A 22,845-nucleotide genomic window follows, 5' to 3' on the forward strand; every position below is an offset into this window, starting at 1 on the left:
ACGCACAGTCTCTGCCTCTTGCCAGCCAGGGACTGAGCCTGGCAGGGAGATGACTCCTTCACTTTGGTTTTAAGACTACCTGACGGTCTTGCCATACTCCCTTAAGATTGTGTTACAGTCTCTAAGTCACTTTCACTCAACCTTCCTTCTTTTATTTACCTGCATCAGGGCCGGGTTGCCTCCCACCAACCCCAGCACCCCCACTGTTTTTCCTCACCAGTGTTGCCCCTGGTAAATCTGTTCCATAGCTGATCCCTTCTTAGTCTACGTGTCTGCTTCCTGGAAGATCCAGACTAACACAAGTAGCCCAGGAGTGAGATCCAAGAAAACCGGTTAATAGAATAGGAGCTGATTCATCTCTGTTCCTAAGAATGAAGAGGATGACAACCTGGCTGGTAAGTGGTGTCCATATAGGCCCAGGCACCAGGTTATGGTCAGTTACTAAATATGTCACAGATGGTGTGCAGAAGAGTTGTCAAAGCAGGCCTGAATCTGTTAGCCTTAGAAAGGCCTGCTTGCAAGGTTCACATACGTCCAGCAGTTTGGATTTCATGGGTGTTCCTCCATTCTCTTAATTGATAAGGGTGGTTTACTCTGCGTGAAGTGTTTGTACAGACAATGAGATTTATGTTGAATGCCTGCTTTCCTTCTGAGAATCATGCATTTTGGTACATGTTAGGCAAAGAATGCCTGCTTAACTGGGCACAATAAAAACCCTGGACTCCTATGCCCAGGCTCAGGCCAATTTCCTTGGTGGACGCTATTTTATACATATTATACATCTTTCCTGGAGGAATTAAGTTCATGTGTGACTCCATGGCTTCGTCTAGACCTTGTTCATGTACCTTTTCCCTTTGCTGATTTTGCTTGGTGTTCTTTTTCTGTAATAAATCATAGTTGTGAGCACAGGTCTGTGCTTAGTCCTGTGGGTACTTCTAGCAAGCTGCTTAACCTGAGGATGTTCGTAGAGACCCCAGACATAGGTGGTTCAGTTCAGTTCAGCTCAGTCGCTCAGTCATGTCCGACTCCTTGCGACCCCATGAATCGCAGCACGCCAGGCGTCCCTGTCCATCACCAACTCCCGGAGTTCACTCAGACTCATGTCCATCGAGTCCGTGATGCCATTCAGCCATCTCATCCTCTGTCATCCCCTTCTCCTCCTGCCCCCAATCCCTCCCAGCATCAGAGTCTTTGCCAGTGAGTCAACTCTTCACATGAGGTGGCCAAAGTACTGGAGTTTCCGCTTCAGCATCATTCCCTCCAAAGAAATCCCAGGGCTGATCTCCTTCAGAATGGACTGGTTGGATCTCCTTGCAGTCCAAGGGACTCTCCAGAGTCTTCTCCAAAACCACAGTTCAAAAGCATCAATTCTTCGGCGCTCAGCTTTCTTCACAGTCCAACTCTCACATCCATACATGACCACTGGAAAAACCATAGCCTTGACTAGCCGGACCTTTGTTGGCAAAGTAATATCTCTGCTTTTCAATATGCTGTCTAGGTTGTTCATAACTTTCCTTCCAAGGAGTAAGCGTCTTTTAATTTCATGGCTGCAGCCACCATCTGCAGTGATTTTGGAGCCCCCAAAAATAAAGTCTGACACTGTTTCCACTGTTTCCCCATCTATTTCCCATGAAGTGATGGGACCAGATGCCATGATCTTCGTTTTCTGAATGTTGAGCTTTAAACCAACTTTTTCACTCTCCACTTTCACTTTCATCAAGAGGCTTTTTAGTTCCTCTTCACTTTCTGCCATAAGGGTGGTGTCATCTGCATATCTGAAGTTATTCATATTTCTCCCGGCAATCTTGATTCCAGCTTGTGCTTCATCCAGTCCAGCATTTCTCATGATGTACTCTGCATAGAAGTTAAATAAGCAGGGCGACAATATACAGCCTTGACATACTCCTTTTCCTATTTGGAACCAGTCTGTTGTTCCATGTCCAGTTCTAACTGTTGCTTCCTGACCTGCATATAGGTTTCTCAAGAGGCAGGTCAGGTGGTCTGGTATTCCCATCTCTTTCAGAATTTTCCACAGTTTATTGTGATCCACACAGTCAAGGCTTTGGCATAGTCAATAAAGAAGAAATAGATGTTTTTCTGGAACTTTCTTGCTTTTTCCATGATCCAGCGGATGTTGGCAATTTGATCTCTGGTTCCTCTGCCTTTTCTAAAACCAGCTTGAACATCAGGAAGTTCATGGTTCACGTATTGCTGAAGCCTGGCTTGGAGAATTTTGAGCATTACTTTACTAGCATGTGAGATGAGTACAATTGTGCGGTAGTTTGAGCATTCTTTGGCATTGCCTTTCTTTGGGATTGGAATGAAAACTGACCTTTTCCAGTCCTATGGCCACTGCTGAGTTTTCCAAATTTGCTGGCATATTGAGTGCAGCACTTTCACAACATCATCTTTCAGGATTTGAAATAGCTCAACTGCAATTCTGTCACCTCCACTAGCTTTGTTTGTAGTGATGCTTTCTAAGGCCCACTGGACTTCACATTCCAGGATGTCTGGCTCTAGGTGAGTGATTCACACCATCATGATTATCGTGGTCATGAAGATCTTTTTTGTACATTTCTTCTGTATATTCTTGCCACCTCTTCTTAATATCTTCTTCTTCTGTTAGGTCCATACCATTTCTGTCCTTTATCGAGCCCATCTTTGCATGAAATGTTTCCCTTGGTATCTCTAATTTTCTTGAGGAGATCTCTAGTCTTTCCCATTCTGTTGTTTTCCTCTATTTCTTTGCATTGATCACTGAGGAAGGCTTTCTTATCTCTTCTTGCTATTCTTTGGAACTCTGCATTCAGATGCTTATATCTTTCCTTTTCTCCTTTGCTTTTCGCTTCTCTTCGTTTCACAGCTATTTGTAAGGCCTCCCCAGACAGCCATTTTGCGATTTTGCATTTCTTTTCCATGGGGATGGTCTTGATCCCTGTCTCCTGTACAATGTCACGAACTTCAGTCCATAGTTCATCAGGCACTCTATTTATCATGTCTAGTCCCTTAAATCTATTTCTCACTTCCACTGTATAACCATAAGGGACTTGATTTAGGTCATACCTGAATGGTCTGGTGGTTTTCCCTACTTTCTTCAATTTCAGTCTGAATTTGGCAATAAGGAGTTCATGATCTGACCCATAGTCAGCTCCCGGTCTTGTTTTTGTTGACTGTATAGAGCTTCTCCATCTTTAGCTGCAAAGAATAGAATAAATCTGATTTCTGTGTTGACCATCTGGTGATGTCCATGTGTAGAGTCTTCTCTTGTGTTGTTGGGAGAGGGTGTTTGCTATGACCAGTGTGTTCTCTTGGCAAAACTCTATTAGTCTTTGCCCTGCTTCATTCCGTATTCCAAGGCCAAATTTGCCTGTTACTCCAGGTGTTTTTTGACTTCCTACTTTTGCATTCCAGTCCCCTATAATTAAAAGGACATCTTTTTTGGGTGTTAGTTCTGAAAGGTCTTGTAGGTCTCCATAGAACCATTCAACTTCAGCTTCTTCAGCATTACTGATTGGGGCATAGACTTGGATTTCTGTGATATTGAATGGTTTGCCTTGGAAACAAACAGAGATCATTCTGTCATTTTTGAGATTTCATCCAAGTACTGCATTTCAGACTCTTTTGTTGACCATGATGGCTACTCCATTTCTTCTAAGGGATTCCTGCTCGCAGTAGTAGATATAATGGTCATCTGAGTTAAATTCACCCCTTCCAGTCCATTTTAGTTCTCTGATTCCTAGAAGGTCGACGTTCACTCTTGCCATCTCTTGTTTGACCACTTCCAATTTGCCTTGATTCATGGACCTGACATTCCAGGTTCCTATGCAATATTGCTCTTTACAGCATTGGACCTTGCTTCTTTCACCAGTCACATCCACAACTGGGTATTGTTTTTGCTTGGCTCCATCCCTTCATTCTTTCTGGAGTTATTTCTCCACTGATCCCCAGTAGCATATTGGGCACCTACCGACCTGGGGAGTTCCTCTTTCAATATCCTATCATTTTGCCTTTTCATCCTGTTCATGGGGTTCTCAAGGCAAGAATACTGAAGTGGTTTGCCAGTCCCTTCTCCAGTGGACCACATTCTGTCAGACCTCTCCACCATGCCCGCCCGTCTTGGGTGGCCCCACAAGGCATGGCTTAGTTTCATTGAGTTAGACAAGGCTGTGGTCCTAGTATGATTAGATTGACTAGTTTTCTGTGATTATGGTTTCAGTGTGTCTGCCCTCTGATGCCCTCTTGCAACACCTACCGTCTTACTTTGGTTTCTCTTACCTTGGATGTGGGGTATCTCTTCATGGCTGCTCCAGCAAAGCGCAGCCGCTGTTCCTTACCTTGGATGAGGGGTATCTCCTCACCGCCGCCCCTCCTGACCTTGAACGTGTAATAGCTCCTCTAGCCCTCCGGCGCCCATGCAGCCACTGCTCCTTGGACATGGGGTTGCTCCTCCCAGCCGCCGCCCCTGGCCTCGGGCAGGGGTAGCTCCACTCGGCTGCTCCTGCTCTGTCGCAGCCTGGCATTCTCAGCCGCCGCCCCTGACCTCGGACACGGAGTAGCTCCTCGACATAGGTGGTAACTTAGGCAAATATCCCCATAGTGAAGAATTCTGTAGAAGTTCAATGAGACAGGCATTTCATAAGTATGGAAAGAACAATGTCTATGAGAGCAGCAGAATTGGCTGGTTACTGCTAGGTTGTACTGATGACCTACTGAAGGATAATGAGAGACCCCAGACTGTTATCAAGCTATTAATACTGAAATGACAGCCAAAGGACCCCTGGGGAGCTCACAGTTCAGTTTAATTCAGTTCAGTCGCTCAGTCGTGTCCGATTCTTTGTGACCCCATGGACTACAGCACGCAAGGCTTCCCTGTCCATCACTAACTCCCAGAGTTTACTCAAACTCATGTCCATTCAGTCAGTGATGCCATCCAACCATCTTATCTCTTTTCCCGCCTTCAATCTTTGCCAGCATCAGGGTCTTTTCCAGTGAGTCAGTTCTTTGAATCAGGTGGCCAGAAAAAGCGACATCAGTCCTTCCAATGAATATTCAGGACTGATTCCCTTTAGGATGAACTGGTTGGATCTCCTTGCTGTCCAAGGGACTCTCAAGAGTCTTCTCCAACACCACAGTTCAAAAGCATCAATTCTTTGGTGCTCAGCTTTCTTTATAGTCCAACTTTCATATCCATACATGACTACTGGAGAAACCATAGCTTTGACTACATGGACCTTTGTTGGCAAAGTAATGTCTCTGGTTTTTAATAAGCTGTCTAAGTTGGTCATAACTTTTCTTGCAAGGAGCAAGCATCTTTTAATTTCATGGCTGCAGTCACCATCTGCAGTGATTTTGGAATGCAAAAAAATAAAGTCTGTCACCATTTCCACTATTTCCTCATCTATTTGCCATGAAGTGATGGGAAGTTTTAAGCCAACTTTTTCACTCTCCTCTTTCACGTTCATCAAGAAGCTCTTTAGTTCTTCACTTTCTGCCATAAGGGTGGTGTCATCTGCATATCTGAGGTTATTGATATTTCTCCCGGCAATCTTGATTGCAGCTTTTGCGTCATCCAGTCCAGCATTTCTCATGATGTACTGTGCAATAAGCTGGGTGACAATATACAGCCTTGATGGACTCCTTTCCCGATTTGGAACCAGTCTGTTCAATGTCCAGTTCTAACTGTTGCTTCTTGACCTGCATACAGATTTCTTAGGAGGCAGGTCAGGTGGTCTGGTATTCCCCTCACTTGAAGAATTTTCCACAGTTTGTTGTGATCCACACCATCAAAGGCTTTGGCATAGTCAGAAAAGAGAAGTAGATGTATTTCTGGAACTTTCTTGCTTTCTCGATGATCCAGAGGATTTTGGTAATTTGGTCTCTGGTTCCTCTGCCTTTTCTAAATCCAGCTTGAACATCTGGAAGTTCACAGTTCACATACTGTTGAACCCTGGCTTGGAAAATTTTGAGCATTTCTTTGCTTGCATGTGAGATGAGTGCAATTGTGCAGTAATTTGAACATTCTTTGGCATTGCCTTTCTTTGGGATTGGAATGAAAACTGACCTTTTCCAGTCCTGTGGCCACTGCTGAGTTTTCCAAATTTGCTGGCATATTGAGTGCAGCACTTTCACAGCATCATCTTTTAGGATTTGAAATATCTCAACTGGAATTTCATTACCTCCACTAACTTTTTCGTAGTGATATTTCCTAAGGCCCACTTGACTTTGCATTCCAGGATGTCTGGCTCTAGGTGAGTGATCACACAATCATGATTATCTGGGTCATGAAGATCTTTTTTATATAATTCTTTTGTGTAGTCTTGCCACCTCTTCTTAATATCTTCTGCTTCTGTCAGGTTCATGCCATTTCTGTCCTTTATTGAGCCCATCTTTACATGAAAAGTTCCTTTGGTATCTCTAATTTTCTTTAAGAGATCTTTAGTCTTTCCCATTCTATTGTTCTCCTCTGTTTCTTTGCATTGATCACTGAGGAAAGCTTTCTTATGTTTCCTTGTTATTCTTTGGAACTCTGCATTTAAATGGGTATATGTTTCCTTTTCTCCTTTGCCTTTCACTTCTCTTCTTTTCACAGCTATTTGTAAGGCCTCCTCAGACAGCCATTTTGCCTTTTTGCATTTCTTGGGGATGGTCTTGATCCCTGCCTCCTGTAAAATGTCACAAACCTTCGTCCATCGTTCTTCAGGCACTCTGTCTATCAGATCTAATCCCTTGACTCTATATGTCACTTCTACTGTGTAGTCATAAGGGATTTGATTTTGGTCATACCTGAATAGAATGGTCTAGTGGTTTTCCCTACCTGGTTCAATTTAAGTCTGAATTTGGCAATAAGGAGTTCATGATCTGAGCCACAGTCAGCTTGCAGTCTTGTTTTTGCTGACTATATAGAGCTTCTCTCTCTTTGGATGCAAAGAATATAATCAGTCTGATTTCACTGTTGACCATCTGGTGATGTTCACGTGTAGAGTCTTCTCTTGTGTTGTTGGAAGAGGGTGTTTGCTATGACCAGTGTGTTCTCTTGGCAAAACTCTATTAGTCTTTGCCCTGCTTCATTCTGTACTCCAAGGCCAAATTTGTCTGTTACTCCAGGTGTTTCTTGAATTCCTACTTTTGCATTCCAGTCCCCTATAATGAAAAGTTCATCTTTTTTGGGTGTTAGTTCTAGAAGGTCTTGTAGGTCTTCATGGAACCATTCAACTTCAGCTTCTTCAGCATTACTGGTTGAGGCATAGACTTGGATTACTGTGATACTGAATGGTTTGCCTTCAAAACGAGCAGAGGTCATTCTCACAAGGGGATAATCAAAAGGAGCTCACAAGGGGAACTCACAAGGAGGTCTTTTCTCCTGCAATGGAAAGGTTGAAACAGCCGAGATTCAGGTCAAACCTCTAATTGTTATAGTCACAGAGCTTCAGGGACTTGAATGTTCAGCCAAATTTTATTTTGTGAAAATTCAGGATGCTGGTAGGGAAAACCTAGAACCTTGAAACATGCCATGGGGACACCTGAATGGATTCCCCTGAGGATGCTGGCTCTGCACTCCCTACTGCATCCTGTAGTCTTGGGAAAGTAGCCCACCCTTCCTACCAAGTCACCTCAGCTTATGCTAGAAGATGCTGCGAGGCTGCTACCCGCCTTTCCTCCTCTTCCCACCCTCCTCCCCTCAGAGAGTAACTGCCTGTCTCCTCTCTTTGCTGCCAGGTCTATAACTAGGGTTAATTCCTGGCTGCAAATGTGCTGGGCTTGGTAAGGGGGAAAGAAGACTAGATATCAAAAATGTAAGAATTAGCTAGCGTATCCTGGCAGAAAGCAAGAGAGTGCTACTGGGATTAGATTTTGAAAGTCCTTGATCAAGGACTAAAACTCTCCATTAAGAGAAAGAATTCAAATTAGAAAAACACCAAAAGTTATACGGAACACACCTAAGGATACAGAAAGTTTGAAAGTGAAAAGATAAAGATAAACTGGGTATATAGTCTCCAAAGGCAAGCTGAGATAGTTATATTCATCTTAGAGAGAATAGACTTAAAGGAACAAAAGCATTATCAGGCATGGAGAAACTATTTATATTCTTATTGTTTATAGTTGGTTTACAATATTGTTTTGGTTTCGGGTGTACAACAAAGTGATTCAGTTATATATATTTTTTCTTCAGGTAATTTTCTAAGTTACTACAAGATAGTGAGTGTAGTTCCCTCTGCTATAAAGTAAATCGTTATTATCTATTTTATATATAGTAATTTGTATTTGTTAATTCCATACTCTTAATTTATCCCTCCCCTTTCCCTCTCCTCTTTGGTAATAACTGTAAGTTTGTTTTCTGTGTCCTTGAGTCTGTTTCTGTTTTGTGTATAGATTCGTTTGTATTATTTTTTAGATTTCACAATTAAATGATATAATATTTGTCTTTGTTTGACTTACTTCACTTAGCGTGATATTCTCTAGTTTGATTCATGTTGCGGCAAAGAGCAATATTTCATTCTTTTTTATGGTGGAACAGTATTCCATTGTATACATATACCACATCTTCTTAAACCATTCAGTTGTTGATGGGCATTAGGGTTGTTTCCATGTCTTGGCTGTTATAAATAGTGCTGCTGTGAATATTGGGGTGCATGTATCTTTTCAAATTAGTTTTCATAGTTTCTGGATATATGCTCAGGAGTGGGGTTGCTGGATCATATGGTAGCTCTATTTTTAGTTGTTTAAGAAACTTTCATACCGTTTTGCATAGTGACTATACCAATTTACATTTCCACCAACAGTGTAGGAGGGTTTCCTTTTCTCCACATTCCCTCCAGTATTTATTACTTGTATACTTTTTGATGATGGCCATTCTGACTGGTGTGAAGTGATACCACATTATGGTTTTAATTTGCATATCTCTAATAATTAGCAAGGTTTAGCATCTTTTCATGTGCCTTTTGGCCATGCATATGTCTTCTTTGGAGAATTGTCTATGTATCTTTTTTGGAGAAATGTCTATTTAGTGTTTCTGTGCATTTTTTAATTGGGTTTGATTTTTTTTGATATTGGGTTACTGTTTGTCTCTATTTTGGATACTATTGTCAGTTGAATTGTTTGCAGATATTTTTTCCTATTCTGTATGTTGTCTTTTGTTAATGATTTCCTTTGCTATGCAAAAGCCTTTAATTTGTTTATTTTTGCTTTTATTTCTTTTGCCTTGGGAAACTGATCTAAGAAAATACTGCTACAATTTATGTCTGAGAATGTTTTGTTATCTCCTCGGAGTTTTATAGTGTCATGGCAAACCATTTTGAGTTTATTTTTGCATGTGGTGTGAGGAAGTGTTCTAATTTCCTTGATTTACCTATGGCTGTCCAACTTTTCCAACAACCACTTGCTGAAGAGACTGTCTTTTACTCATTATATTTTCTTGTTTCCTTTGTTGTAGATTAATTGACCATAGGTGTGTGAGTTTATTTCTGGGCTGTTCTTTTCCATTGATCTATATGTCTGTTTTTGTACCAGTACCTGCTGTTTTGATTACTGTAGCTTTGTATTACTGTCTGAAGTCTGGAAAGATTATGCCTCCACCTTTGTTCTTTTTCCACACAATCGTTTTGACACTTTGGAGTTATGTGTGGTTCCATATAAGTTTTACTATTATTTATTCTAGTTCTGTGAGAAATGTCATGGGTGTTTTGATAGGGATCACATTAAATTTGTATAGTATAGCTGTTTTAACAATATTAATTCTTACAATCCAAGAGCATGGGATATCCTCCCATTTCTTTGAATCATCTTCAGTTTCCTTTATCACTGTTTTATAGTTTTCTGCTTTCAGGTCTTTTGACTCCTTGGTTAAGTTTATTCCTCTTTTTTGTGTCCTTCACATTCCAATGTTAAAGTAATTCTGATCTGTATATACCAATTTAAAATAGCCTCAAATTTTATAAAGTAAAAATAGAACCATAAAAAATAACAAAAATCTATCCCAATAGTGGAGATTGCAACAAAACTTTAAAAGAAATCAGGGGAGAAGGAAGATTTAAACAGCAAAAGGAACAAGATTGTTTTAAAGTTCAAGAGGGTATTTGGTACTAAAAGAAAGACCTCTGGCCTTTAAGTAGGATGATAGATGAATAGACTGTAAGAAGGAAAATTAGATACACAATATGTGAAACAGACAACTAAAACTTAGATTCTGTGTGTTGGAAAGGTAAAATCTGAAGTTTGATAAAATGCCAGCAGGGGGCAGAAGATTCCAAATGGGATATTCTACTTCGACCTATTGTTAGAGCTGGAAGGCTTTATGAGGATTATCAAATAAAATACTCTTTATTATGAGAATGAACATACTGAGCACTAGGAAAGATATTACTTTCCAGAGTCATATGGATAGTATAAGTGTCAAAAGCAGGACTCAAATCCCTGTCTTGATTCATCTTTAATAGGCCATAAAAGGAAATACAGATGAAATTACCAATTTTTCAGTCTTGCTCTCCCGACAGTTATTTTTATTTTTCTTAAATGGTGCAAGGATTAATGGAACCTATGATTGATTCTACGTTGATTTTTAACAATGATGGTTGGAAAAAAATGAGCTGGATTTGAGTTTCAATAGAAATACTTTTTTTGTATTTGAATGACTGTTGAATGCAGGAACCCCCTAAAGTTATAAGCAGATTTCTGAATCCTTAAGACTGTAGCATCCTCCCTCCCCTGACACACAGATAATCTCTGCGTGTGCGTATGGTCCCCATATGCTTTAGTAAGTAGTGTTTGTGACATCCAGGGAAGGAGTCATTGTCACTGGGTGCCTATCTGTTGTCATCCTCACCATAGTTAAGGGGATTTTGCCTTTGCTTACAGCTGCAAAAAATAGATTATCAGCTTCTGAAAGCAGAAAACAAGTAGAACAACAACAAAAAACAACCTGATTTTTCAGGGGCAAAAGACAATGTGCTGGCCATACTAACCACGGAAAAGAGAGTACTAAAGGCAAATGTTCAGTATAAGAAATAAAGGAGAAATAGCCATAAAAAGAGAGGGAACTAAAAGGAGAATGAAAGACTGTTTGTTCAATTCCATATGAATAACTTTGGCAGCTTTTCTAAAAGAATATAATTTACCAAAACTGAAGTTTTAAAATCTAAACAGATATCCATAGGAGTAGAAATAGAAAAAAATCATCAGATTGCTACCAACCCCAACAAATTACCCCCATACATGGTTTCATAGGGCAACACTATTAAACCTTTAAAGGGCAGATAATTCTAATGCCTAGCAAGAGAACAACCTAGAAAGAAAAGAAGACTTCTAAATTCTTTGTGTCTAGCTAAAAACAAACAAACAAACAAACAAAAAAACAGGAGAAAGCTCTGACACAAAGAAAAATGAAAGGGCTATCTTGAAAAAAGTATTAATGCAAAAATTCTAAGTAAAATATTATCACTGTGATTTCAGCAGCACTTTGATAGACTCATACACCATGACCACATGTGTTAGGGCATCAAGTAAATCATTTGGCTGAGTCTAGAGAGGGATCCTCAGAGAAGGCAATGGCACCCCACTCCAGTACTTTTGCCTAGAAAATCCCATGGACGGAGGAGCCTGGTAGGCTGCAGTCCATGGGGTCACTAAGAGTCAGACACGACTGAGCGACTTCACTTTCACTTTTCACTCTCATGCATTGGAGAAGGAAATGGCAACCCACTCCAGTGTTCTTGCCTGGAGAATCCCAGGGACGGGGGAGCCTGGTGGGCTGCCGTCTATGGGGTCGCACAGAGTCAGACACGACTGAAGCAACTTAGCAGCAGCAGCAACAGCAGCAGAGAGGCATCCTAGAGAGGATGCTGAAAAGGCATTGGTCAAAATTCAACACCCATTCTTGGTGAGGGGGAAAATGGAACATAGCATAATAACATACAGCCCAACATAACCTATGCCCCAAAGCCAGCATCATGCTTAGTAGGGAGATATTTCTTCTTGTTACTGTTATTATTTTAGTCGCTAAGTCATGTCCAACTCTTTTGTTACCCCATGGACTATAGCCCTTCAGGCTCCTCTGTCCATGGGATTTTCCGGTCAAGAATACTGGAGCAGGTTGCCATTTCCTTCTTCAGGGGATCTTCCTAACCCAGGGATCAGACCCATGTCTCCTACATTGGCAGGCGAATTCTTTACCACTGAGCCACCTGGGAAGGACTGTAAATAAAGGAGGTTGCACCAGCACTATCTGCATGCATTATGAACACATTTCCAAAAAACTAAGTCAACAAAAACTACTAGAAATAAGGAATTTAGTAAAGGAGCAGTATATAAACAAATCGATCTGGACAAAAAATTAATTCCATATTAAAATATATCTCTGTAACTGCTAATACCAGCATAGTGCTTGTCATAGGGCAAGGCACAGTTCTAAAGGTTTTACATGTATTAACTCTTACGATATTCACTACAATCCATGAGGTATACACTATTATGATCTCCATTTGGAAATAAGGAAATGGTATCAGAGAGATGTAGAATGATATTTTTTTGGTCATACAACTAGAACAGAATTATGCTTTTCTCCACAAGGGCCTTATTGATTCTTGATATGTAAAAGGAGGGATGTGGGACCATTTACAGTAACAACAACAAAAAATACCTAAGCATAAATTAAACCAAAAATGTGAAGTACTTATATGAAAACTATTTAAAATGCCCTTACTTCAGTTCAGTTCAGTCGCTCAGTCATGCCTGACTCTGCGACCTCATGGACTTCAGCACTTCAGGCTTTCCTGTTCATCACCAACTTCTAGAGCTTGTTCAAACGCATGTCCATTGAGTCGGTGATGCCATCCAACCGTCTCATTCTCTGTCGTCCCCTTCTCCCGCCTTCAATCTTTCCCAGCATCAGGGTCTTTTCCAGTGAGTCAGTTCTTCAAATCAGGTGGCCAAAGTCAGCTAAAGCATCAGTCCTTCCAGTGAATATTCAGGACTGAATATTCAGGATTCTCTTTAGGATGAACTGGTTGGATCTCCTTGCTGTCCAAGGGACTCTCAAGAGTCTTCTCCAACACCACAGTTCAAAAGCATCAATTCTTTGGTGCTCAGCTTTCTTTATCGTCCAACTCTCACATCCATACATGACTACTGGAAAAACCATAGCTTTGACTAGATGGACCTTTGTTGGCAAAGTAATGTCTGCTTTTTAATATGCTGTCTGTGTTTAATAAGGTTGATCATAGCTTTTCTTGCAAGGAGCAAGCGTCTTTTAATTTCATGGCTGCAGTCACCATCTGCAGTGATCTTGGAGCCCAAGAAAATAGTCTGCTACTATTTCCATTGTTTCCCCATCTATTTACCATGAAGTGATGGTATGGATGCTATGATCTTTGTTTTTTGAATGTTGAGTTTTAAGCCAGTGCTTTTCACTCTCCTCTTTCACCTTCATCAAGAGGCTCTTTAGTTCCTCTTCGCTTTCTGCCATAAGGGTGGTGTTATCTGCATATCTGAGGTGGTTGATATTTCTCCTGGCAGTCTTGATTCCAGTTTGTGCTTCATCCAGCCTGGCATTTTTCATGATGTACTCTGCATATAAGTTAAGTAAGCGAGGTGACAATATACAGCCTTGATGTACTCCTTTCCCAATTTGGAAACAGTCTGTTGTTCCATGTCCAGTTCTAACTGTTGCTTCTTAACCTTCATACAGATTTCTCAGGAGGCACATAAGGTGGTCAGGTGAAGAATTTTCCAGTTTGTTGTGATCCACACAGTCAAAGGCTTTGGCATAATCAATAAATAAGAAATAGATGTTTTTCTGGAACTCTCTTGCTTTTTTAATGATCCATCCAGTGTTGGCAATTTGATCTCTGGTTCATCTGCCTTTTCTAAATCCAGCTTGAACATCTGGAAGTTCTTAGTTGAGGTACTGTTGAAGCCTTGCTTGGAGAATTTTGAGCATTACTTTGCTGGTGTGTGAGATGAGTGCAATTGTGCAGTAGTTTGAGCATTCTTTGGCATTGCCTTTCTTTGGAATTGGAATGAAAACTGACATTTTCCAGTCCTGTGCCCACTGCTGAGTTTCTCAGGTTTGCTGGCATATTGAGTGCAGCACTTTAATAGCATCATCTTTGAGGATTTGAAATAGCTCAACTGGAATTCCATCACCTCCGCTAGCTTTGTTCATAGAGATGCTTCCTAAGGCCCACTTGACTTTGCATTACAGGATGTCTGGCTCTAGGTGAGTGATCACACCATCATGGTTATCTGGGTCATTAAGATCTTTTTTAAATGCCCTTAAAGAATATAAAAGAAGACTTGAAACAGTGGAAAGGGCTATTATAGAAAATAAAAATTTCACTGGAAAAAAGAATGAATGGGAGATAAGGCACATGAAAATTCTAGGCTTAGGTCACTGTTTACTAGAAGGACTTGGGATATTAAGGGAGAATCCTTTTATACTTGTGAGAGATTTGAACACATTTATAGGTCAAGAGGAAGATATCAGTTCAGAAACAGAAATTAAAGATAAAGGAAATGGAAATAATTGAAGCAAAATCTGAAATGAGGGAGAAACTGATGTGTGAAGGTTTCAAATATTTTTTCCATCAGCACAGGAGGAAAGGACTGGAGTAGATGCAGTTTTGCGGGGAGAGGATGGACAAGGAGTTGTCGGATCTGATTTTAATTTCTTGCCTAAATGAAAGATATGGCAAGATCTCTAGAGGGAAGTTGTGCAGAGTGGCAAAAAAAGATGAGAAAAGAAGTGGATCCAAGACATGTAAAGGGGTAGGGAATAATGAGCCTGAGGTAACTGGGATTATCTTGAGAGGCTCCATTGAACAGTTATGCCTTGTTCTGCTGCTCTGATGGAGATGGGAAGATGGCATCCTGAAGGGGAGTTCTGTCGTTGGGGCCTTAAGGTTGTCAGTCCTGGAAAGACCATGGATGGAGTGAAGATGCTCAGACAAAATAGTTTAAGTGATAGATGGGGAAGAAAAGAAAACTGAAAAAGTTTAACAGCCAGAGGAAAGTGATGGTATCTAGGCATTAAATAAATTTTAAATCTCTTCTTTAGATCAGTGAATCCTAGGATAAAAGCTAAGGAATCAAGAGAACAGGAGGTTTTGAGCAGAGATAGAATTACTAAGATTTCAGAGCTGGAGTTCTTGCTGATAACAAGTGTGGACATATATGGAGGTGGTTTGAATGAACTACAGGTTTCGAGAGTAGATGTCAAAAAAATCATAAAAGTTACCATGTTGACACTGAACTTTTCCACATGATTATAGAGAAAGATTGGAGAAGAACTGAGCTAGCTGATGTCCCCAGTGAATGGGGGAAACAGCTTGGAAGACATTAGGTGACACATGGAGAAGAAAAGCTGGTAGAGCTAGCCAGCTGAGTCATAAAGGAAGAGAGCTTTGCATGGGGCTGAAGGAGAGAGTGGATGGGGAAGTGGGAATCAGGAGGAAGGTGTGTATTGCACAGTTTTTGAAAAGTTAAATCCAAAAGTTAAAAACTGGTGCAAGGTGGCTGGTACTCCTGGTACTAGAGTTGCCAGATTTAACAAATCCATATTATAGGATGTGAATAACTTTTTAGTATAAATCTGTCCCATTGCACAGAACATACTTAAACTAAAAAATTACTTGTTTATCTGAAATTCAGACTTAACGGGGTATCCTTTATTTTATCTGGCAACCCTACCTGGTGTACCTAACAGATACGAATTCAAAAACCCCTCAGAAAGACATTACCACAAAGTTTTCACCAGGAAGAAAAAACCCTGCTGAGGGATGACTCACAGACAGCAGTCTGAAACCACACAAACTATCACAAACAAGAGTCCTCTGGTAGAAACGACAATCAGGACAGAGCCTCCGGAACTTCTTCAGTCACTGGGCCAATCCTCCTTGAAAACTGTCCTGAGTGCTGGGAATATACGTGGGGAACAAAAGAGACAAAAGTCATTTCCTTCATTGGATGTGATCTAGTGGGAGAGTCAGATAATAAGCAAGAAAATAAAACTGTGCTGGATTAGACAGTGACACACGTCAAGGAGAAAAGTGAAGCAGGAAAGGAGATAGAAAACGTGTTAGGGGAGCAATGTGCAGTTTTCTGACAAGGACAGGAAGATGATAAGGGGCTTTCGCTGGAGTACAGACTCGATGGGGCTGAGAGAACAAACTGTGCCGCGGTCCAGGGGAAGAGGTTTCCAGGGAGAGAACAGCAAGTGCAGAATACGTCCCTGGCATGGGTGGGCGACAGCCAGGGGCTCCACGTGGCTGGCCTGGGGTGAACAAGGTGGGGGATGACGTCAGACAGGTGACAGCCCGATGCGGGGTGTCCTGTCCAACAGTAGTCACATCTGGCTTCTACATTTAAATAAATGAAAAGTCAACAAGATTAAAAAGATTTTTCTTCATTCACTCCAGCCACATGTGACTCTGGTAGTTACCCTACTGAGCAGCTCAGAGAATATTTCCGTTCTTGCAAAAGTTTCATTGGGCAGTGTTGACAGAGCCTTATAAAATCACTACACAGACTTTGTGGGTCTTACTCTCAATGAGATGAAGATAACAAAATAAAAAAGAATGTAAGATGAATAGGTTTCACATGATTAAAAGAAGGAATCAAAGCCAAAGAAATTACCAAGACACTGTAGAAAAGGGAAGACTTGAAAAAGAATCAGTAGACCCTCCAGAAATTTTAATTGACATTAAAACCTCAATGATTAAATAGCAGATAGCAAAACTGGAAATTAGTAAACTGGAGTATAATATGTAATCTTATACAGTGCTTCATGTGGGTCAGGGAGAAGGCAATGGCACCCCACTCCAGTATTCTTGCCTGGAAAATCCCACGGATGGAGGAGCCTGGTAGGCTGCAGTCCATGGGGTCCCTGGAGTTGGACACGACTGAGCGACTTCCCTTTCCCTTTACACTTTCATGCATTGGAAAAGGAAATGGCAACCCACTCCAGTGTTCTTGCTTGGAGAATCCCAGGGACAGGGGAGCCTGGTGGGCTGCCATCCATGGGGTCGCACAGAGTCAGACATGACTGAAGTGACTTAGCAGCAGCAGCAGCAGCATGTGGGTCAGACAGTGCTCTGAAAGCTTCATTTAATACAACAGCTATAGGTAGGGGGAGAGTGTATTTTTTCCCCAGGTAACAAGCAAGGAAACAGGTGCAGAGAAGTTCTGGTTCCTTGCCCATCATGCACTCAACCACTATGCTATATTGTCTTTCAGGAATTTACCTGGAATGCAACAAGAACAATAAAGAGAAAATAAGAGGGAAGAAGAGACATGATGGAATGAGAAGGCCCAGTGAGCCTCCACAGGAATCCCAGGAGTGAATAAAGAAAACAGCAGAGGCAAGTAGTATTGGAAAAGGGAGGCTGAGACTTTTTCATAGTTCATAAAGATGAATCCTGAGATTCTGGAAGCCCCAAGTGAATACAAATGAATTTATAGCAACCCCAAGTGGTAAAATTGCAGAATACCAAAAGCAGAGTGAAAACCTCTAGGGGAGTTTATTCCCAGAGCAGGGAGAGGCTGGGTGAGAGAACCATAGTTGGAAGTGAAAGATCAGTAGTGGGCCATGAACACAGCAGTGTGGCTTTGAGAAGGGCACTACTAGGTGACTGGATGGGCTGGGTTTGGGGGCAGAGACCGCTAGGAGGACTCATTCAACCCTAGCTTTTCATCAGTGGGACTCAGCTTCTCCCAGGTCCTGGTGAGAGCCCAAGCTTGTGCTTTCTCTCAAGGAAGTACAGGGTGAGTGTGGCTCTCAGAACCTTAATAAATAGTTGGTGCGTAAACAAATGCGAGAAGCATTTTGAGAATAATGAGGCCAAGCTGGTGGCTACACTTGGATTGCTAAATTGATGTATATATGAAAGGCCTTGTGATGATGTTTTTGTGAAAGGCTATTCATTGTGATAAATATGATTTCAGTTTCTGCTAAGAATCTAAAGCAGTGCAAAACAAACAAGAGAAATCTCTAGCATCCTTTCTAGATGTTTTCTAGGCTGATTATAAATATGAGTTAGTGCACGTGTAAATCATAGTAATAGAAGCCAGAGCAGCGTCAGCAACCTCTGTGGATGGCAGTCTTGTCTAAGCAGATATCTTTCTGCCACAATTGTAAGAAGTGACAGACTGCAATCTTTGCCTCCCAGTAGGATTTGATAACATAGAAAAAAAAAACAGACAGTTGCCTTATCATAGGTGCTAATTTTGCAAAACGGAAAAGAAAAGCATAGTATTTTCCTGCCCTTATCCTGTAGTTTAGGCTTGGCTGTGCTGGGTGTATCAGACAGACTTTTCCACTGACCATCCTGGGCTACGCAGTGAGGCCATCCTGAGGAAGTGGTGTTCCAAAACAAAGTCCTGTCCTTGCTCTTTCTGTCATGATTGGATCATATATACGGGAAAGAAATGGGATAGATGGACACTGCCCCACCATAGAGAAGTGTGGGGTTTTTTGACTAGTATTTTAATGTTAAAAATACATGTAGCCCAAATGTCACAGTTCTTATCTGTGAGCCTTGGAGGAAGGCACACTCATATCGTTTTTATGCATGAGGAAACTGAGGCTCAGGGTTAGGCAATGACAGCCTGGATATACAGATGGGTCATGGGCAGACCATAAATAAAACAGAACTCTGGCTGGCTGCCTACAGCAATAAGCATAGGAAACCAACTCATTATCCATAGTAGCCAGTAGAGAGGCCAGCCTGCTGTAAGTCAGGCTTGTAGGAAGTTGGACCACTACTTCTGGAAACAATGAAGGAAGCCAAATTAAAATGCCTGAAACTGACCCCAGAGCGCTAGGACTTTATTAATAACTGACAGCTTCCCTCATTTCTGTCCCTATTTCCAACTTAGGACCAACCAGAGGAAGCCACGTCTGCTCTTCCCATTGTACCGCTTGCCCTTGTCTGGAGGCTGAGCCTCCAGTGCCTTCAGTAGGCCAGCAAGCAGGATACCAATGAGAGACGGGTATGTACATTGGTTTGGCATAATTTATTACAATTAGTATGCGTAGAAAACCATGTAAACACAAGGTAAATGGTTTGTCCTCCACAGTAACCACAGATAGTCTGCTGTGACCTTCCAGCACCTCAGAATCACAGAAAGTGTCATACAACTAGTATTATACATTTTTAGGGAAAGAATTTTTTGGTCCACATTTTCCATTAAAACAAAAACATACACTTTCCTCTTTGACAAAAGAGGTTAAATTCGCACCCTGCCCCCGTCCCCCGCCCACAGTGAACTTACAAAGCAAACTCAGATAAAACCACCGGACAGCGAGGTACAGCTGAAGTCAGGGCCAATCTGGAATTATAGACACCTACTTAAGGGAAAATTTTTTCTTACAAAATTAGCGCTTTCCAGCCATCTCAGTAGAAAAAGCCCTATGTAGATTTGCCTTCAGTCACTTTAACAAGAACACACTTCAAATAACTTTTTTGTGTTTCAAATAGTACAATGTGCTGTTTCCGAAAGTCATGAAAAGTGTGGGCGTCTGACCTCAGCAATATTTTTCATCTGAGGTACAAAACCATCTGACACAGTAATTTAGAGCGTAATTGCTGTGCCACCTTCACTCTGTCTGTTGAGAGAGCAGTTTTGGTTGCTCTAAGTCTGGGCATTTGGCTTTGCAGACAGTTTGAAAAGGCAGATTTGCATGTGAAAGCGAGTTATCTGCCAGGCCCGAGGTGAACTAGAAGCTACGTGTCAGGAAGGCCAGCTGCTCAGAGGGCCAAGTCCTGCAGGCTGAGGGAAGGGAGGTCCCCTGCAGGCCACAGAGACCTGGTCCTTGCACCCCTTGACAGGCCACTGCGCATGCCCACCTGAAGTGGGGCCTAAGGAATCGGCAGCTGCCGAGATGCCTGTATTTTGTTTGTTCTTTTTAACCTACTGATAGTAATTGCAAACAACCACCCTGGTGTGCTTTTCTTGCTTCAAGTAATTTCATTCCTTCCAGGAGAAGAATGTTAACAATGCTTTCAGTTTTCCATATCAAAGGAAAGGAAATGAGCCATAATAACAACAAGATTAAGTTTAAACAGACCTGCTGCTAACACGGTATCAGATAAAATATATTTAAAAAGTGAACATAACTATTATATGTTTTTGCAACAGCTGCATTCTCCCACTTAACCTCCCTGCAGAACGAAAATCTGCTAAAGCAAACTTAAGTTACTTTAATTCTTGTTAAATACAACTCTGTACAGATTGCACATTTTTACATCGAAGCAGCTCAGTATCACAGTTAGAGAAATGAAAACGCCATCCGAAAATGTTCATTTTTCGAGCCCACAAAACCCAACAGACACTGGCCCTCAGAGTCAAAACAAAACCAGCTGCACAATTCTGTAAACAGTGTGGAGGGGGCGCTCCCCGCAGGATCCTGGTCCACTGCGCACACACGCACGGGCACACACCACACTCACACGCACACTCTCCCGAGCGCATCGGCTTCCAGGGCGGCGCGCAGCCTGGCGCTCAGTACCGCAGCAGCAGTTTGGTTCACAGTGTGTGTGTTCACAGAAGAGCGGTCATGGCCGTCGGGTTGAGGGGTCTGAGGCAGTCTCGGGGGGCCAAGTAGGCAGCGCTGCTCGCGGGGCTGACCTGGGGCTTCGGATGGTCGGGAGGGGCGCACCCTGCGGCTAAGCCGCCGCCCTTGGGCTGGTCGTAGCCCGGCTCCGCCGGCGCGGGGCTCGGCGGCCGCTGGTAGCCGGCAGCTGGGGAGAAGGCACCAGAGGAGAGGGAGTGCTTGTGCGCCGGCCGGGGCCCCGGGACGCGGTAGCCGCTCCGCGCCGAGAAGGTGTGCGCGCGGGCCAGGTGCCGCTCCACGATGGGCGTGGCGTACTCGGGCTCGGGATTGGTCAAGGGCAGCGCATACTCGTGGCGGCCGGCCGGCAGGGGGCAGTCGTAGTGGCCGCCGGCCTCGGTACCCGGCCCCGCCGCGTCCGCCTCGGTGTCCATCGGCCGGAAGGTGGAGCCCTTCCTGGTGACCGTCTCGGTGCCAATCATGAGAGGCTGCTGGTAATCTGAAACCCAAAGAGTAGACTTTTGGTACTCCAGCCACACCCCGGCTGTCCGCAGAGGGAGTGCTCTGCCCGGTGCCTGACGTGTACCCGGCGGAAGAAAAAGACAGGGATGTAAGCAGCACAGATACCACACTTCGAGAGGCGGAGATTACTTCTAACCACACCTAGGGGTATGAGGGAACATCTTCATGGAGCGCTTAAACTGGCTCTTGAAAGGCTAATTTTGGAATTGAAAATAATACTGTCAGGAAAGGGAAAAGTGATTGAACAACCTATTAAACAACCATGAACAAAGAGTGTGGTGTGACCAGAGTATAGGAGATGTGGAGAAATTTAATAGAAAGCAAAGACCAGAGTGATAGGTTGGGAGTTAATGACAACTGGTAATGGTGATCATGGGCTTCCCAGGTGGCGCTCGTGGTAAAAAACCTGCCTGCCAATGCAGGAGACGTAAGAGACGCGGGTTCGATCCCTGGGTCAGGAAGATCCCCTGGAGAAGGGAATGGCTACACACTCCAGTAATGCCTGGAGAATCCCACGGACCAGAGGAGCCTGGCCACAGTCCATGAGGTGAGAAAGAGCACACAACTGAGCGACTAAACAACAACAATGATAATCATAGAGCTCACATTTACTGAGTCCTTTCTTGGCGCCAGGCACTATTCTATAACATTAATATATCAATTAGTTAAATCCTCTGGAAAAAAATGGCAACCCACTCCAGTAGTCTTGCCTGGAGAATCCCATGGACGGAGGAGCTTGGTGGGCTACAGTCCACGGGTCGCAAAGAGTCGGACACAACTGAGTGACTTCACTTTCCTCATAGTACTTTTACAAACGGAAAACTGAAGCAGAGAGAAATTTAAGTAATTTTTCCAGGATCACACAGGTAGCAGCTAGTGGGGCAAGAATGCAAACACATGCCCCAGGTGCGAGTTGTTACCTATACCCTAGATCGTGGTGGGCAGTGAGTGCCCTGCCAGGGAGTTTGGCTTAATTGTGTAGAAACCTATGGAGATTCTAAATAAGTGACTGGCAACGAGAGGTAACCCTGGAAGGAGACAGAAGAGGGAAAGATAAAAGTAAAAAGAGAAATGAAACCCAAAAAGTCATCAATTAGGGGACTAGCAGCAGCTTTGGAAGGACCACACTTTGGGGACGGGTATCAGAAGAATACGGCCTCCTTCATAGCTCAGTTGGTAAAGAATCTGCCTGCAATGCAGGAGAGCTGGGTTCGATTCCTGGGTCAGGAAGATCCCCTGGAGAAAGAACTGGCAACCCACTCCTATATTCTCACCTGGAGAATCCCATGGACAGAGGAGCCTGACAGGCTACAGTCCATGGGATCACAAGAGTCGGACATGACTTAGCGACTAAACCACCACCATCAGAAGAATTGGTCACCAACAATGTAAGTAGGGTAAGAGGAAAGAGGATGCTTCCCAGCTGTTAAGCCCTGAAAAATGGGATGCACAGATGGAAGCCACTTAGAAAAGGAGTTCCTGGAGCATATGGGTTAGTAAATGATTGTTGTGGGACTTTCCTGGTGACCCAGTGATTAAGACTCTGCATTTCCAATGCAGGGGTTCAATCCCTGGTAAGGGAAAGAAGATCCCATGTGCCATAGGGCATGGCCAAAAAGTTTTTTAAAAATTAAAACAATTTTTTCAATTTCTTTTTAAAATTTCACTTACTATTTATACTGTATTTTATAAAACTATTGGTCCTTGATGGATTAGACATTTTGAAAAACCAAACAATAGATCCTTCTTCATAAATCCAGTGACTCCACAATGGCTTGTCAAAA

General features: G+C 42.6%; 1 protein-coding gene and 1 long non-coding RNA gene across 5 annotated transcripts in view; one reads left to right on the top strand and one right to left on the bottom strand.

Annotated features, from left to right (window-relative positions):
• Positions 1-220: 220 nt before the first annotated feature.
• On the top strand, positions 221-22,127 carry LOC147365770 (uncharacterized). Of its 2 annotated transcripts, XR_015132737.1 has the most exons (4): positions 221-395; positions 17,224-17,348; positions 18,865-18,978; positions 21,447-22,127. It is a non-coding gene; the product is annotated as an uncharacterized LOC147365770 (long non-coding RNA). The 2 variants fall into 2 exon arrangements; XR_015132736.1 differs by lacking the exon at positions 221-395 and having other exon boundaries at positions 16,785-17,348.
• The window catches only part of DCBLD1 (discoidin, CUB and LCCL domain containing 1), a 75,796-nt gene continuing 71,934 nt past the window's right edge, over positions 18,984-22,845 (bottom strand). For all 3 annotated transcript variants that reach the window (XM_086317147.1, XM_086317149.1, XM_086317146.1), the window contains one exon: positions 18,984-21,038. In XM_086317147.1, coding sequence (XP_086173273.1) covers positions 20,530-21,038 — 509 coding nt within the window. In that variant the 3' untranslated portion in view covers positions 18,984-20,529. The remainder of the gene's footprint in view (positions 21,039-22,845) is intronic.

Source organism: Bos grunniens, chromosome 9, assembly GCF_055505025.1.
Source record: "Bos grunniens cultivar Pamir isolate PY7600 chromosome 9, Bosgru_T2T1.0, whole genome shotgun sequence".
Lineage (NCBI taxonomy): Eukaryota > Metazoa > Chordata > Mammalia > Artiodactyla > Bovidae > Bos > Bos grunniens.